This window comes from Festucalex cinctus, chromosome 2 (assembly GCF_051991245.1).
Source record: "Festucalex cinctus isolate MCC-2025b chromosome 2, RoL_Fcin_1.0, whole genome shotgun sequence".
NCBI classification, from domain to species: domain Eukaryota; kingdom Metazoa; phylum Chordata; class Actinopteri; order Syngnathiformes; family Syngnathidae; genus Festucalex; species Festucalex cinctus.
The window spans coordinates 19,927,744-19,945,937 of NC_135412.1; the positions used below are offsets into that span (position 1 = coordinate 19,927,744).

The window sequence follows — 18,194 nt, forward strand, 5'->3', positions numbered from 1 at the left end:
CAGCTCATGGAGATGGCAACATCGGGGAATGGCTATTGGAGATTGGTGTACCTCAAATGGAATGGCTTGCACAGGATTTCACTTTGTTTCATCTTTCTTTCCTTTGATTCTTTCTCTGGTCTCCGGAGTCTGGGTCTGGGACTCACCAGCAATGAGTCGACTTGTGAACAGCATGATGAGTTAATAAGATGTTGAAATTTGTACCCACCATTGTTAACTTTTGTTTCAATTAATTGTTTGAGATGAGGAAATCACCAGTGCATCCTTCTACTTAAAATTACTTACTTTCATGATATGCTATCACTATAGCGTCAACTTTACATTTTCCACAAATTTGACCTGAAAGCCAAATATCCCCAACTTTTTATGAGTAGTGTAATATACACAACTATCATCGCTGCAAAACAGGACAGCAGGAAAAAAAAAACACTCAAGTTAATTGATGATTTGACATTTATTCACTATCAAGCTAAGTGCTCCCATATCAAGTTACATTACCTTGCTTTTACACTGTAATGTCATTAAGAGTTTACATGGTAGAGAGAACAGTTTATCATCTACATGTCGTGTGAGCCCTAATTAGCCCTGAAAAATAAAATACAGGGAAAAAACACAAAAAAACAAGACATAAAATAAAAAGAAATCTGATTCCATGTGCAACAGCACTCAACACACTGTACCGAGTGCTAACTGAGGTGAGGTGCCAGAACTCCACCCCCCTGCTATCAATTCAACTTTCACTTTGGTGCTGGAGAGGAAATTGAGGCGCAAATCAGATTTTCTGGAGGTCCCGTAATCAAACAAATTGGTGTTAGTATAGAATTAGGGGAAGCGGAAGAGTCAAACAGACAAAATGTATGTATCATTTTTTTTCGCTTTCATTTATCTGGGGAAGATTGAGGGTACTTCTATGCGACATGTAAAAAGGAAACAGTCATGTGACATGTAATGGAGTTCTGAGTCGCAACGTCACTCAGGCTTTGACTGAGCCCCGAGGCTCTGCAACATATCAGGACGTCCGGTATATGTACAAGTTTCCTGCCCCCTGCAACAGCCGTGTCTCAAAAGTACTGCGCACAAGAGGATCCCACATGAGTGAGTCAGCTCTACGGGGCTATGTACACCGAGGCACAGGTTCACACAAACACCACAGGCCTTGAAAACATAAAAGATCCATTCGTCCTATTGAGAAGACCTGAAGCACCCTAGTCCCCCCGCCCGCAAAATGACCTCAACCCCACATAGCAAACACCATTACTCCCTCCAGTAACCCCCATCCTCCCCTCAAGTGGGTCCAATGTGGAGCTCAGCGAATGGTGTATCTGACGTACGGCACTTCCACGTCTTCGTCCGACAAGTCGTTGCAGCACAACTCGAACACCAGCGCTTTGACGTGCTTGCCCAACTTCTTCTTCGACACCTTGGTCACAATCTCAGTCATCCTGTGGGGGACACGGAAGAGAAGGAGGAACGTTACGGGACTTCAACGAGGGCTGCAGATATCAAATTCAAAACATTCCATCAATATTTTCGGAAGAGAGTATAATACGGTTAATAACATGCATGTGAGGTGCAGCTATTATTTTTGTCTGCTTCGGGTCGCCATCCATGTTTAAAAGGCGGGGCCTGGCCTAGTGAGTGACGTGTGTGTCATTCATTAACTTTCTGCGCGTTGTGACTCGGCACGGTGTTGTGGTGCTGGGAGCTTCTGTATTAATTTCATGTTTGTTTTCTTTCTGCTTGTTCAGCAAACTGATTGAAAGTGCACCGGCAGCATTCCTATACGTTAACTAGCAACGGCTCTAATTAAATTGATGTCAGCATTGGTAGATGTAGTACATGCTACAAAAATCTTAACCTTTATATCACGAGGGATGAGAAGACTGTACTTCTCATGGTATGGACCGATTTGGGTCGGTACTTCCGGGCAGCGACTTACGTAAAATTATATGGTGCGTTGTTTCGGTTCTGAAGCAAGTCTTTCAAAGTTGTGACGGTGTTGGAGTGGAACAGTTGAAGATTTTCCATGGCACACTTGTACGTGCACCAGCGTCACCCACTCGCGCAGGACTTCACACGCTAAAATATATTTCCGGGTTTTGGAAATGAGCGAGATTTTTGAGGCACTAAGCCAAAGAAATACAGTTTCTGAAGTATGACAGCCTCTGCGCCGAGTGCAGGCTGACAATGTCCTCGGTCCCCCGCAAGTTAGATTAATACGTTTTTTCGCTCTGTAGACATTATTAAGCCTGTGAAAAAGGCGTTGTGGTCCGTTTTTACGCTTGTTCGAATAACTTTGAGGTTTGCTCGCGCACGCTCCCGGTTGTGTGCACATCGCTGGGGTCCATTCCACGTTTCGCCAGAGGGGTCGCAAATGTGCAAAAACTCTGAATCCTGCTTCGTGCCCTTTTAAATCCAATGCTTGTCAATGAGCGGATAGATTTCATTCACCAAACTGACCTCCATCTTGACTTGTGACGTCATCTTGAAATTGTCGATAAGGTATTCGATCTGCGCAAAAGTACCCTTTTTTTTCCACCTAGTGCACTTGCCCCCAAAATGTCTGTGCACACCCCTAGTTAACATCAATTATTAATTTATATATTTACTCTTAATTGCAAAGAACTTTGATTCCAACTTTGTTTTTTGTAATATTCACTTACGCTTATTAATTATAGTTCAGTAATTGTAAAATATTAAACCTTTATTTTTATTATCGCTCTCATTCAAATGAAATTTTACTTTATTTTTTTATTTGTCTTTTATATATGTTGAAAGGTAATTGTTAAATTGATTTTAACAAGATTTCACTATTAAATAAAATATCCAAATTAAAAAAAATAAAAAATAAAATAAAATAAAATAAAAAAATTATATATATACACCCCCACACACACACACACCCCCACACAGCTATTGGGGTGGTTGGTACGATCATATTTTTTGGTACGATCAAGAAAATGTTTAAACATATTTGAAACACTAATTATGCAAGTTCCTTTTAGATGAAAAGTTACTACCTCAGTTATTTTCTTTTTAGAAAAAAAAATGTACAACACACACACACACACACACCTACACACACACACACACACACACACACAAAAACAAAAAAACCAAGAGACAAAAATACCGAAATTTGGTACTGTTGAAATTATTTGTACTCACGGCAGATCAAGTCTCTCTTTGAGTTTGGCAACAGGCATGAAGAACGAGTAGAGCATGGACACTCCCTGAGAAAGCATGGTGATATCCAACTTGTGCTCGCTCTTAAAAAAAAATACAAAAAAAAAAAAAAAAAAAAGTTTTATTCTCGTACAATAGTGCAAGTTGAGAAACAATCGAAGTTTCTTCAACGAGATGAGAGCATACTTTAAAGTAGTCCAGGAACTGCTGCAGTGTCATCTCCTCTCCACTGGGCTGCAAACCACTGACCTCAAAGCGATCCCATAACGTCCACTCAATCTCATAGTACTGGAAGAAAAAACGCCAAAAGGGCATAATTATTCATCACCTTCGGCTGCGGATCGAACAGCAGGCGGGAACAAATTGTCTCCTCAGCACACACTGAAACCGTCAGAGTGAGAAGGTCGCTTGAACGCACTTGCACCCAGACAGATGAACTGCATCTGTCTGATGCATCAGTATTAGCATGGCGGGGTCATCATGGGAGATAATCACAGGTGGGAATTGTCCAATATCAACTACACGCGTGAAATACAAAAATAAATAAATAAATGTGTGGCACGATCCTACCTTATGTCTGGGACAAGCGATGGGCTCGGCGAAGGTGAACAACGGCAGCGACAGGTTCATGAAGCCGTTCTTAAACGACTCCAGCTTTTTATGCCCTTGGACGATCTTGAGGAGCTCGAGGCACACCAGACCCACCACAGCAGCCGTGGTAGTGGCGATGGCCGGAATGATCTTACCAGCTATAAGTTTGCTCTGCATGGTGGGAGGATGGGGTCAATTGCACAAATCAAGAGAAACAAGAATGTAGAGGTCTGGTGATTTCACAGATGCAAGCACCCACATTGTGTCTGTCAGTTGGGGGGATGTCATAATTCTCTGCTCTCAGGTTGGAGGCTGCTACTATGAAGTCCATGTGGAAGTTGGTATCGTCATCCTAGTGTCAGGGAGTACAAATCAGTTGGGTTGAAAGACCAACCGGGTGGGGTGGGGATGACCAAAACTACCTTTTCAAAGTCGATAGCGCTGAGTTTGAATTGACTGGACTCTGGGGCAGGCAGCAGGACCTTCAGCTCCTCTAGTCTAGAGTCATCTGTTCAAGCAAAAGGACATTTTATTGATTTGTTTTCCCCCTTAACATAGTTCATATTTTGAATCATGGCTGCTTACCAACAGATGAATTACTATTCTGTAGCTCCTGATCAGAGACGTGGATTTTCACCCCCGAACGTGGCATGAAAGTCGGCACCGGGACCTCTTGTAACATCTTGACCACAGTTGCGCGGTCAGTGCAGCTTTCGATGCCGTACGTCTGGGCAAACAAGTTGGCTGCAGCCATTATGTAGTCGACGTGCAGGTCCTACGAGGCAAGCCAACCAACCTCACGTTATTATGAAATCAACATGCCGCTTGGACACAAAGTGCGGCTTCATGCAGGCAGAGAGAATAACAAAGCGCATACTCACATTGTTCGTGCTAAATTCTAAGGGGTGAGGGCACCTCTTTGGACCGGACCAGAAGGGGGCGCCAGAGCTGGTTAGCTGAAAGCCAGAAATTCACATTGTAAATGGAATTCAACGAACAATGGCAACAATAATACTAGAACATTCAGCATTTTGTATTTCCCCACCTTGTGACGAGTATGTTGTCGGGTTACTTTATTATGAAGAAAATATTAATCACAATTATTTTGGCAATGATCGAAATCACGATTGAACGATCATATTTTTGGTACGATCAAGAAAATGTTTAAACATATTTGAAACACTAATTATGCAAGTTCCTTTTAGATGAAAAGTTACTACCTCAGTTATTTTATTTTTAGAAAAAAAAAGAAGTACAAATGTTTAAATTTAAACAACTCGTCTCAAACTCAAAATTAGTAGCAATCTTTTTTTTGACGATTATGTTGATTTTGTAATTGTGGTGTAATAATTTAAATTGTAATTTAATTATGATTAATTGCACAGCTGTAATCTGATGATCACTTAACTCATTTGCTACCAAAAATGTATAAATACGTTCTGTTTTAAATGTTTTAAGTGTCCCAAATACATTTTGTGTTTTATGCTAGAGCACATAGAGCACTTTGATGCAGCCATGGTAGTTATTACACAGACCGCCAGCAGAGTATATAAGAGATCAGCCAGGGCCAAGTTGAAAAAAGAAAATACAATTCCAATTAGATTTGTGAATAATGATGAAACTTAGCTTTTTTCTAATGCTAACTGCTGCAAAACAGAAATACTTTTTTTTTTCTTGATGAAAAAAAAGAGAGACTAATCTTTCTTTTGGTAGGTACCATGTTTTTATAGCAATGGAACAATATTCTGTGGTCCTTGCGAAATCAGTCAAAATCCAGTAAAACAGCTGGCAGTGAAAGGGATTGCTACTGTGAAAATGGCTGGGAGTGAATAAGTTAACGTCTCAATTGTTTAGCTATTGGGGTGGTTGGTACACTGAAAAAAAAAAATGCTTCTTTCAGCAACTGATTGTTGGACAGCGAGCCAAAAAATAAAAATCAGTTATTAAACAACATCCTGCATGTGGTCACGTTTTGTTTTCTTGAACAAATGGTTCAATAAAGCGCAATGGCAGCTAATGTCCAACCTTACTTGTTGCATGTGATATTATAATAATGCTTAACCAGTCATTCTCCTTGCCACCATCGAAACAGTATTTCTACTGTGATTGCAGTAACATTAGTCTATATGGAAAAAAAATGATCCTCATAAAAGTTTTGAGGCAGAGACTTGGCTTCAACTTGTTTGTAATCCAATTATTCTTGAGTGCACTCAAGGTGAAAGAAAAATGCTCCGGTGACACATACAGAATACCTGATCTGGGGGGAAGTTGTGCAACAGCTGGCGGATGTTGTTACTGTATTGGCACTGCCAGTGGTTGCGTGCCCAGGCAACGCAGTCGGCATAACTGTGGGGGCAGTCTGTCACCAGGCTTTTGTAAATAGCCTCCAGCAACTCGGCTGACTGACCTCCGGAAAGCTTCAGGGTGCGTTCCATGAACTTGGGATCCCTGAAAGACAACCAGGTATGTTGACCAAAAACTGTTAGGATGCTTCAGAAAAATACACTTGCATCATCATCATCATTAATAATTATTATAAGATTTTAGCAAACAAGAAAAAGATGCAAAAAATATTTTTGAACCCGCTCTGGTTTTGGCTGCAATTTAAGAATTAGAATTATCTATATTGGCTACGTATGTATTTATTGTAATTTAAAAAAAAAAACTAAAAAAACAAAAAACAAACACTTTAATTTTCTCTGGTACTACGAAGACATGTATTGGAAAACACCATAATCAGCAGAAATAGTAAAACAAATTTCTGAATTAACTTAGTGTTACTTACACAAGGCACAAACAAATTATGAAAGGTAAATACTTCACTAAATATTTTCTTCCGCTCATAATGCCCCCAATGGCGAGAGAGGAGTTTCCACAGTGAATCTGTGAGTATGTTGTACATGTACATGCAGGCAATAACCCTTTAAAAACCTGAATACAGTGTTCCCTCGCTATAACGCGGTTCACTATTTTTTTTCTTCTTTTTTTACAATAATGCACCCATTTTATAAAATTTATGAAGATGGGAGGGAACACTGTATTGTAAGGCCATGTGAACACACAATAACCCAAATATGCTCTTATTTGGGTATTTGAAAACCCGAATAAAAACCCTGGGTCACCCTTTCCTGAATTCTTGTGTATATAAACACATTTGGAATACCTTGATTGAACAGGGCATATGTTTTGTTTTGTTTTTTGTTTTTTTTGCTGAGCATGCTCTATTCTTCGTCTTCTTTTCATCTTTGCTTATTTGTATTTGCAAGGAATCTTGTTCTCAGTGGTACGACGACGACTTGTACACGCAGCAATACATTGATTTCTCAACTCAACTTTATAAAGCACTTTAAAACAAGCTTTGCTGTATACAAAGTGCTGTACATGAAAACACAAATTGGTCATGCAGTAGAGCGCAAGATGTCAAAAGAATGAACATATGTCCTTTTCAAATTTGGCGGGAGAAAATGTTGATAAAACGCTTTTTTAATTAAGTGATTAATGAAAATTCTAAGATGTGAATAATCTGATGAAATTTTTTTCATCTTTTGACAGCTCTGTATGACTCGACTACTGGGAGTAGACAATTTTACCACTTGAAGAAAAGAAAAGTGATGCCTGAGACTTACGAGAGGTACTGCACGGCATTCTCTGGTGTCTGCTTGAAAAGCCCCTCGAACTCATCGCGGGCCCACTAAACAGAACAAGTGGAGACCACACCAATAATTGGCTTGAGTCAAACGAGTTTCCCGTTAAGTGCAGCTATTGCGCACGTTTACTCACTTGCAGTGTGTGCTCAATGGTGTTTGGGAAATTCTTGAGGGTACAGATGGGGATGGACTTCTCAGGTGGATCCTGGCTCGAGCTGTACGACTCCGTAAGGAAGGGGATCACGACCTGGACGTTGCCTTTGGTACCCAGAGTCCCGGACTCCAGTAACGGTTTTCGATAGTAAACACACCTCCGATCCATGTACAAACCTGCACCAAAAAACAAAACAAAAAACAAATGAAACACTGCAAGGCAGAGTGGAAATAATCCAACTACGTTTTACGTACGAGCATCAACATTGTCCAGTGCATTGGCGACTCCATCCAGGCTTTCAAAGAAGTCGTCGTCGTAGACTCTCTCTGTGTCGGGCCCCACCCTGTTCTGGTGTCCAGTGATCTTGATGGAAGGGTTCATCTGTTTGACTGCTGCTGCTGCCGTGTTACTTTTCATTTTCTGTTGAGCGCACAAAGACGTGAGCAAGCGTAACGTTAGCGATCTGATGGAACGCGGCGGAGACGACAGCTACCGTAACGTCTGATTGTCTGAAGAGGAACTGTCTGTTGAGGTTGGACTTCTCGATGGTGTCCATATCTGTCACGATGACTTCGCCCTCGCCACTGGCCAGCCCAATCATGGCAAAGTTTTTTAAGAGCTCACAGCCAATAGCGCCAGCTCCGACCTGCAAGTCAAGGCAGAAAGTCATTGTCCAACCAAACAGTAGATCAAAAGATGTCAAAACATTTTAGGACAAGATTAATGTATGTCATCTGAGAATTAAAAAAAAAAAATAAAATCAATGTGAAATTAACAGGGAATTAATTGAACATTGTTTAACAGGGTTTCTGCAGGTATAGGCAAATCTAATTTTAATACAACTTAAAATTTAATGCCAATGTCAAACTCACATATACACAAACATACCTGTTCTAAATGTACGTGTGTGTGTGTATGTATATATATATATATATATTCATTCTCTTGTTAACATAAAAGTGGACAAATACGGCTAACAAACACCAACGCAGATGTATCTTTTAGTTCACTGATACATTTTTTTTAATAGTAATTCATAATTAGTTCAAGTTAAAAAGCTATAGGCGTACTAAACAGTTGAACTAAGTGTGAAACATTGAGTTATTGATTAGCAGTGAGGTAATAATTGTGATAATTTTCTGCCACTAGATGGCATTAGTGTTTAATGTTAGAATGGACAGTGGTGGCAGAACCAGTATTTTTTATTTTTTATATTCAGACCAATTGGTATTTAGAACATGAAGCCACTCGTGGACTCACGACAATTTTATTCACTGTAAACTACAACCAATCATAAGTCCCCACAAATACATACACTTTTAATCACATTTATTATTGCTAAATTGTGTTAATTTGTAATGCCTCTGGACACTGTATGTAATGCAATTTAATTCACTAATTTAAACAAACTCCATTTAATGTCTTAATGCTTTTTAATGACCACCCTGTTTTAGCTATTCTCACTTTGGGACTACAATTTGTCTTATATATTCAAGTGGATCATTTCGTAGCTGCATTTGCCATCACCAAACCTGCTATTTCAATCTGCTTCAGCTACAGATGGCCATTAATGTCAGTGGACGGAATCACAGACTCACCAGGAAGTAGCGTTGCTTGCCAAGCAAATCCTGCAGCTTGGTGCCAAATACTGCAATCTGTCCATCGTACCGACTGTTCCTCTAGTGAGGGGGGGGGGGGGGGGGGGGAGTGTTGGTTAGTATTACGCTACAGTCATGATCCATATTTATGTGGGATTTGATAACACCTACAGGGGCACACTCTTCCTCTGTGAGTAAAACTCCCTCCTCTTCTGCCAAGCACTCCAATGCATCAAAGTACAACCACTGCATAATGGGCATAAATTTCCCTGTGCATGCCTAAAACAAGCAGCACAAACAGCAAATGGAAAAAAAACAAAACAAAACAAAACGTAAACACATGGCAAATAGTTGCAGTCGATGTCTAATTTAAAAAGGTAACCCAAACAGCTCCCAACTAACCTTCATAACTTCCTGCGCAGCCAGACCACCAATGAATGCGTTGACAGGGGCCAAGTCGCCAGCGGAGACATAGCACAACTTTTTGATGAGCGCCTCATCAAGCTGCTCTACTTTAGCTGATTGAGACTGAGCAGCGTTCAGCTCCTTGGCCAACGTCACCATCTCTTCACCATCAGCCTGAGAGACAAAGCTGGCAAAGTTAGTACTGTGCCGTAAAGCCTGACAGATCAATTCCAACCAAAAAAAAAAAAAAAAAAAAAAAGTAAATACAAATACGCAAGAAGTTGTACTGTGGCGACTGAAAAAAAATTACCCGATTCCATGGCGCAGGCAGACGATTGTTTTTCTTCTGGAAGGCATGGATGGCCTGAAAGCCCACATGCAATTGTCCAGGACGCTCAAACTTGCCGAAGTCTGTCAGTTTGAACTCTGGTTCAGCCATGGAGGAGGAAATGGATTTCTACAGTCCAAAGATCAATACAAGATGGAAATATTATTCAAACTAGTCGTTTGACAGTACTCATTTCTGGTTTAGCTACTCAACACTGGAAATGACCAATGAATCAATCTTTGTGCATTTATATTCAGAAGTTATTCAAAATCAAATAAGACTGTTGCTACAGGTTACAGGGCACAAGTGACTTTAAAAAACAAAACCAAAAAACCAAAATGATAACAACAAACAAAGCAAATGTGTTTGTTGAAGGGGTTAATTTGTGGAACAGTTATGAAATTGAACTGAAAAAAAAAATCAACTACTGTATTTAAAAAGAGGTTTAAAAAGATGATAGAAAAATATGTAAATCAGGTATAAATGTAAATAAATGTGTGTGTATGTATGTTTATATGTGTATGTACTTACGTGCGCCCACATATGTTCAATACTTCATGTTTGGGGAATTGTTTATGTAGGGCTTTACTTTCGCTCTCTTCTTTGCGTATATGTGACGGATAAGGACTTATAACTTATACTAATATATTTGTAAGATAAACATGTTTTGTTTATTTTATATTATTTAACTTTTATGTTAGTAAGAACAACTTTATTATATTATGATAGAAGGATTAGGGAGTAGGACTAGATAAGTTTTTGTACTTCTTCCGACTCCTTTTGAACATGTACAACCCCTAGCAAAAAGTGTGGAATCACCAGTCCTGGATGAGCACTCACTCAAGACGTTTTATTCTGTAGATCAAACTCAAATAAAAAGCATGAAACAGTCGTAAGGCCATTCCAAAGTGCAACATCTTGGCTTTCAGAAACACTAAAAGAAATGAAGAAAAAACATTGTGCTGGTCAGGAAATGTTACCTATATAGAGCAAGTGCAAGGAAATAAATATGGAATCACTCTATTCTGAGGGAAAAAATATGGAAGGACTCCATTTTGAGCAGAAAATAAGGACACACCCTGTCAATTTCCTTTCCTTAATTGGGCTCCTGCCTCAAATTACATCTGCTCAGTCAGTAGTTAAGAACAGTGCAGTTATCGCACCTTTGAGGGCTGCCGGACCAAGTGGATTGGCAAGAATCATGGCTCCAACACGGGAGATGTCTCTTGACAACAAAGACAGGATTATCAAACTTCTTGACGAAGGTAACTCTACACGTATGGTTGCCAAAGATGTGGGCTGTTCACAGTCAGCTGTATCGAAGATCTGGACCAAGTACAAACGGCATGGGAAGGTTGTTAGTCAAACGTACTGGTAGACCAAGGAAGACATCTAAGCGTCAAGACAAACACTAAAGGCCATATGTCTTGAAAACAGAAAATGTACAAAAAGACAAATGAAGAAGAAATTGGAGGAAGATGGAGTCAATGTATGTGACAAAACTTTGCAAAAATGCTTAAAGAAATGGGATTTACATACAGGAAAGCTAAAAGGTTAAACAAAATAAGAACAAAACTGCAATGGGCTAAGGAGAGGCAATCATGGACTGTGGATGAAGGTTATCTTCAGTGATGAGTCACAAATCCGTATTGGAAAAGGTGATGAAGCTGGAACTTTTGTTTGGTGCCGTTCCAGTGAGATTTACAAAGAGGACTGCCTAAAGAAAACATCCAAAGTCCCACAGTCCTTGATGATATGTGGCTGCATGTAAGGCAAAGGCACTGGGGAGATGGCTGTGGTTAAATCTTCAATAAATGCACAAGTTTACGTTGACATTTTGGACAGCTTTCTTATCCCTTCAATTGAAAAAAAAAAATGTTTGGGGATGACGAAATCATTTTCCAAGATGACAATGCATCATGCCACAGAGGAAAAACTGAAAGCATTCCTTGGAGAAAGACACATCCAGTCAATGTCAAGGCCTGCAAATAGCACAGATCTCAAACCAATTGAAAACGTGTGGTGGAAATTGGGGGAGGAGAAAAAAAAAAAAAAAGTCCACAGCAAGGCTCCGACCTGCAAAGATGATCTGGCAACTGCAATTAAAGAGCGTTGGCACCAGATGAAGAATACTGTTTGTCACTCATCAAGTCCATGCCTCAGAGACTGCAAGCTGTCATGAAGGCCAGAGGTGGTGCAACTAAATACCAGTGACGTGTATTGATTGTTTTTGTCTTTGTCCGTTTTTCACGTTTCCATATTTTGTCCCTCAGAATGGAGTGATTCCATATTTATTTCCCTGCACTTGCTCTATAAAAGTAACATTTACTGACCAGAACAATGTTTTTTCTTCAAGATGTTGCACTTTGGAATGACCTTACGACTGTTTCATGCTTTTTATCTGCGTTTGATCTACAGAATAAAACGCGCCCAATACTGGTGATTCCATACTTTTTGCTAGGGGTTGTAAATTATGATAATATTGACGTTTTATTTTTCGCTTCCTTTTCTCTTTTTTTTAACTACAACTTGTATTTTATACTTGTGATGTGTTTATATGTTCGGTAAAACACAATCATTCAATCAATCAATCAATCAATTGCACTTACAAAAGTGAATTTCTTAGGCATCTTGACCTGGGAAACAATTCCTCCTCTAACATAGTCTGTAAATCCTGCTGTGTCACAAATACTGAAGGTGTATGGGCCTGGACAGAGATAGACCACGTCAATCAAGTGATGTTCATCCCAAGACCAATTACAACATCAATCACAAAACCACAAAAAGGCCATACCCAGAACTTTGATCTCGACCGGCTGGCAGCCGTTTAGCTCAGTCATTCCCTGAACCTCGGAGAAGGTTACAAAGTCTCCATTCTCAAAACCATGCCGGGCCTCATCCAGGCAAGTCACAACACCTGGATTGTCCTGGAGAAAAAAATAAATGTTTTTGGTCAACAAAATTAACGTTGACGTTACTCCTGAAATGGAGTTGACATTTGGTAAAACAAAGCAGGCTCTAAGGACTAACCTTTGTGATCATGGAAATCATGGCGCTCAGTGGCTGCTCTCCATTCGTGTCATGCACAATCATCTCCTCACCAAAGTCGCAAAAAAGCTGGCTACAAAAGAATCGATGTGTCAGGCAGCATCAGACACTTTGTGGAAGTCCAGCAAAGAATGTTGGGGATCTTACCCGAACAGGCCCCGAGTGTCTGCAATGATGATCTTGATGCCTTTGCTGTGGCAGAACTCCCCAAGTTTCTGCTGCTCATCAAGGGTGGAACTTGTCAGCACTACAACCTGGTGTTATAGAAAGTTTAACTTGTTTTTTCACACCATAACATTTGAGTTAAAACAAACAAGCAAAAAAAAAAAAAAAAAAGCTTATACCTGGAACTTGGTCATGAAGTCTTCTGTGAGTGTACCCGTATATGCTGACACAGGGACATAGCTGTTGAGTTCTGCCAAACGGGGCTGACTAACTTCTGCTCTGTTCTTCCCCAGATCCTCCTCTCGTATATAAAACTACATGCAAAAACAAAATCATAAATGCCACAAAAAAAACATCGACTCTCTTCTATATGATGGAATACTAGTAGCATCAATTAACCATGAAGAAAAGTTTGCTCATGATTCAACGGAAATCTTCCTTTAATGACGTCCTAAAATTGGCTTGAGCTCAACTGTAATTACGACTCAACCGGAGGCCACCCACTGATAAATTTGGGTCAGTCTTTCACAGTAATTGAGGGGAAGCTTTGCAGCAGCATTTCGTTTGGAATGAAAACAGTACAAAGCCCGTTTGTGCAAATCAATAGGATAGGATATGGACATTAGTAACACAAACACATTTTTCCTTTCAGACAGGTTTGTTTTTATTTATTCAGTTTTCCTTTTGGACAGGTTTCTTTTTTGGTCTGTTTTTATTCATTTTTCAGACATGTTTGTTTTTATTTATTCGTTTTTCTGACATTGTTTTTATTCATTTTGTTTTCATTCCAGACGTTTGTATTTATTTATTTTTCCTTCAGAATATATTTGTTTTTATTCATTCATTTTTCCTTTCGGACATGTTTGTTAGTTTGTTTTTATTAATTCATTTTGATTAACATTCATATTTGAAAAATAATCATCCCAAGTGCTACTTGGAGATGGCAAAATGACATCTAATGTGGAGAGTTGACCACATCAGAGCATGGTTACGAATTTCCATATAGTTTCTGGATAAATTAGCATTAGATCACAAAGCACTTTGTGCAAATCACAAGAGATCAAATTGATTATTATTAAACCTTACCACATGGCATCAGTTACAAACAAAATGTGAGCAAATGGTTCAAAGAAGACTCCACTCACCTGAGAAGAGAGGTCTCTCCATTCTGCAACACCCTGATCGTGCACAGTGACACTTCGAACTCCCCCTAGAATGACGTTCTTGGCAATCTCTACTCCGAGACCTCTCATACCAGAGATGAGGACGTTGGAGTTTTGCATGCGTTTCATTGCAGCATGGCCCAACACGTACCTGAAGAGGGAGAAGGTGGGCCAATGTCACCATGACGTGACATTGGTGACTTCGTCAGACATACTTAGCCATCATGAACATGTAGCAGAGTAATAAAGCCAAACATTTGCATATGTCTCTTAAAATGGGTTTCCTTAATTTTAGTCCCCCAATTCTATTTAACAAAAAATGTCCACAAATGATTATTTGATCAAATTTATCTATTTTCATAATCATATTGAACATTAGCATGTAAATTTCTGTCCGATATAAACACCAAAGTCAGCTTGCTAACTTATTCCTGTTGCTATGTGTGCTCATTAAATAGTAAGACTCAAAATTCAGCACACTGATAGCAAAGCCACATTTTGCAGTTAGTATGTACATCCTCTCCTTGCATTTTATATGTATTTAAAAAAATGCAGGAGGGTGTAAGTAGCTTCACCTTTACAAATTTAGAAGGCATATTATGCTTTACACAATAAATATAAAAACACTACACTTTCTTTTGATGAAACGGCTAAGTCTCAAAGGTAATTTAGAGTATGCTGACATTGACTAAGGTCCAATAAGAACAACCATTCTATTCCAAGAGGGAAAATGAAGACTTACAGTTGTCTGGAGTACAGGCCTTCATCAATCTCAGCGTCATTGCCATTCTTAGCCATGCCCTGCACAAAGAGTAACACCCAAGCGTGAAAATATTTAAATGTCCATTTTTGACTAGCTATCGGCAGTAAGTGCTTACGTTGGCAGGTGTGTGGGACAAATCAGTTCTGACAGAGTTTGAGGAGGAGCAGTGGGATCCCGTCTTCGTCTCTGTTCCTGACAAGCGACGTTTCTTGGACAGCGGGGGGCTGGACATCTGCGGGTCACCCAAAATTGAATTTAGATCATTTTCAAATGCAGAACAATCAGCATGGGAAAACCGGTAACTAAATAACGGATGATGTGAATTCATCTAAATGGGAAGAATCCGTGTTATTTTGGAGAGAAGGGATTTCTCATCCAGAGAGCAGCTGGGCTGGCTTTAAGCCAACAACAAATCTGCTAGACAACACAGCGCAACCTAGGAAGAGCTATGAATAGCAGCATTATGTGCCGCTTTCATGCAGGGCACAGGTCTCCCTTGTTTAGGGTGCGCTATTGTATGAGACCTGGATTTGGAAGAGGCACCGTTCAAAACGCTGAATCATTCAAACTTCACTGCGGTTAACACTTGACAATGACGTCGCAGGTGTGGCCCACAAGACCGAAAGGACGAGTCTCTTCGGGCTAATGACCAGTTAAAATACGCCCCAAACACCAGTGTCAGTTTACCGTGGTAAGCAGTTTCTGAAACCCTCGAACAACCCGGAAAAGCAGCAGCCAGTTGGCGTACAGTACAAAATTCACAATTCGGTTGAGCATAACAGTAGATGTCGGTTGACAAACGAAAATGTGCCGCACTCTCCCAGACCTTGGCTCATTTGTGCGACGCTATAAACGCGAGCGAGGAAGTCTCTTCAAAGGCTTTAATACTACGCCCCAAAAATCGCGTCAGGACATTCGTGGAGGCCGGCGAGAGGCGACCGGCTGTGGCTGCGTGCCACTAATCGGTTAAGTCGTTTGGAGAGCGGACGGAGCGGCAACATGAATAAGTTAAGAAGCAAAGCCCAGCGCCATTAGCGCCGACAGACCTATAGGCCTCGTCCGGCCTCGCGAGCACAACTTTAGCAGCTGGCTGGCAAACGACAAACCAGCGCGGGGATATTAACGAAAGCTTCCGATCACATCGAGGGGAGCCGAATGCCAAAAGGTAAAGGACACAATCCAGCCCCAAACGCGCGAACACACACACACACACGCGACCCGTTTGCGCTAACTCGGCTCTTAGCCGCTACACTCGCACCCCATTGATTTCTTCTTTCTTACCAATAATCCTTCCCGGGGCCTTTCCAATGCGAACCCGCTCCCCTCCCGTTCCGTTCAGATGTCAGCGATCGGAATTATGTCGACGGGCGGAAAGAAGAGGGGAGGAAAAAAATAAGTGGTAAAAGATAGGTCTGCTCGCGCTATATTGTCGAGTCACTATGTGCTTGCAATGCGAGGGATCTCCAATGCAATAGCTGGCTTTACGACTGCAGACGGGAACAAAACCAAGATGGCAGATGGAGAGAAAGGGGCGGAGAAGGCGTGACGCGCGGCCCGAAATATTCCACAGGAAAGGTTGGCTTGGGGCACGCTCCTCACGCACGCCGGCGCGCCATTGGCTGCGTGCACTCACTAGCCCCGCCCCCCTCGGGACACGGTCGCATGCAAAGTAGTACTTGCACTTACTGTACAATCAACTGCAGCATCTACTGTACAAGTCAAGCCATTTACGGCCAAGTATCACTAATATTTGCAATCGAGCAAAGTGAAAAGCAGTCGAACCATTAAAAGCACATATTTGTGTCAGCAGTTAACCTCATTGTGGACAATTATAAAACACACAAGAACGCACATTTTCTACGTCTGTACTACCCTGTATGCATATTTAATCTGAGGGCAAACAAACTTGCAATGAGTTCTACCAAACTGTAAATCGAGAGTGACTGGGAGCCACATCGATGCTCGAGCCTTCTGAGCCATCGGCCAAGTAGAGGTTAGGGGTGATGAACGTTCATAGCTGAAGAAGAGTATTGGGGGAGGGGGTGCTTTTCCTCCTGAATGACAAAAGGCTCCCGGACGTGTGGGCCGCACATTCTCGGGTACACGTCGATATGCGTCCTAGTCTACTACTATTTTCAGCGCAAGATGATTTCAAAAAATAACCTCTTTTGGAGCATGGTGTCGCCATGGTATAAAATATTAAGCAAATGTCACACAACACGCAGGCAGCATAAGTTGGCATGCTCGAGAAGATGCTCGGCGTTTTGATCGCGTTTCGATACTCGTCGTTGCGTGCTTATCGAACGTTTTCCTCGCAATCGAAGCCAATATCCATGAGATACTTCCAGCAGATTCTGGCAGACATAGCTTCCATCATGCAAATGAGCATGTGCTTAACTTTTAGCACATTAATGTGCCCAGCAAACTGTTCCCCAGCTACAATGAAGATACCAAAGAATAAAATAACTCAAGGGAACGTCCATATTTTAAAAGAACAGACTTGATCGCGATTATTCTGAAGCGGAGAACAGAATTTGCGCGGCGTTCCAGCAATAACACAGATAAACCGACTGCGTAGTTGTTAGCGAGTGTGCACTTAGCCTCCGAGCTATCTAGCCACCCAATGACTTTTCCCCATCTCGTGCCGCTATCTTCGTTAGCTTGCTAACATGAGCCATTTAGCTCGGGCTAGCTTTGACGAGAAGCTTACACAAGTATGCACAACTTACCACATCCGATATTACTCTGCCTGGTCTGCAATATTAAAAAAAAAAATCGACCAGTAGAAAAGAAAACGTCCGAACAACGCGCGTGACAATTGACCGCCGCTGTTGATAGCAGTGAGGGAAAGTGTGTCACGGCGGCGGGCTCTACGTGAGTTTTTCCGCTGGACGACTCGCTGCCTGGTGCTCGCTTGCTCAAGCGGTTCCCCCCCTCACTATTTCAGTAGAAAGCAAAGCAAAGCAGCAACATGTGCACGTTACAGACGCAACCATCTTACCCTTTCAGGAGCGTCAATGAATTGCTATTGTATGCCCTTCTTCAAGAGTGGAATTCGGTTATTATGGATGGTGACTCAAAAGGATAATTTTAAATCGATCGAGTTGGATACTTGAGTGTAATTGTATCGCATTTGCATTGTTTAC

At 41.0% G+C, this 18,194-nt stretch overlaps 2 protein-coding genes and 1 non-coding gene across 5 annotated transcripts in view; 1 reads left to right on the forward strand and 2 right to left on the reverse strand.

The window, feature by feature from the left end:
• Positions 1–18,194, forward strand: part of LOC144014067 (uncharacterized) — a 491,860-nt gene that overhangs the window by 180,434 nt on the left and 293,232 nt on the right. The gene's annotated exons all lie outside the window — the stretch shown is intronic.
• On the reverse strand, positions 436–18,003 carry uba1 (ubiquitin-like modifier activating enzyme 1). 3 transcript variants are annotated; one of them, XM_077513554.1, is made up of 26 exons: positions 17,778–18,003; positions 15,164–15,280; positions 15,028–15,086; positions 14,268–14,436; positions 13,302–13,436; positions 13,105–13,211; positions 12,940–13,030; positions 12,704–12,836; positions 12,519–12,616; positions 9,892–10,038; positions 9,579–9,755; positions 9,348–9,455; positions 9,177–9,257; positions 8,072–8,224; positions 7,833–7,998; positions 7,558–7,754; positions 7,404–7,468; positions 6,030–6,225; positions 4,659–4,733; positions 4,363–4,552; positions 4,200–4,285; positions 4,037–4,129; positions 3,757–3,948; positions 3,373–3,474; positions 3,169–3,269; positions 436–1,442 (listed from the first exon to the last, which is right to left on the reverse strand). In XM_077513554.1, the coding sequence occupies exons 2-26, from the start codon at positions 15,278–15,280 to the stop codon at positions 1,307–1,309; spliced, it is 3,174 nt and encodes a 1,057-aa protein (XP_077369680.1). In that variant the 5' UTR covers positions 17,778–18,003; the 3' UTR covers positions 436–1,306. The 3 variants fall into 3 exon arrangements, with proteins under 3 accessions (XP_077369680.1, XP_077369681.1, XP_077369679.1); XM_077513555.1 differs by lacking the exon at positions 17,778–18,003 and adding an exon at positions 16,330–16,571; XM_077513553.1 differs by lacking the exon at positions 17,778–18,003 and adding an exon at positions 15,736–15,899.
• LOC144015110 (small nucleolar RNA U6-53/MBII-28) lies at positions 3,553–3,673 on the reverse strand. The gene has a single exon (XR_013282693.1). It is a non-coding gene; the product is annotated as a small nucleolar RNA U6-53/MBII-28 (small nucleolar RNA).

Coding starts and splice junctions, on each gene's coding strand:
- uba1 (XM_077513553.1), bottom strand. CDS start 15,825: ATGCTCAACCGAATTGTGAATTTTGTACTGTACGCCAACTGGCTGCTG. Junction 15,281..15,735: donor TTCAGAAACTGCTTACCACG/GTAAACTGACAC, acceptor GGTGACCCGCAG/ATGTCCAGCCCCCCGCTGTC. Junction 12,837..12,939: donor TGATTTCCATGATCACAAAG/GTTAGTCCTTAG, acceptor TTTTTTCTCCAG/GACAATCCAGGTGTTGTGAC.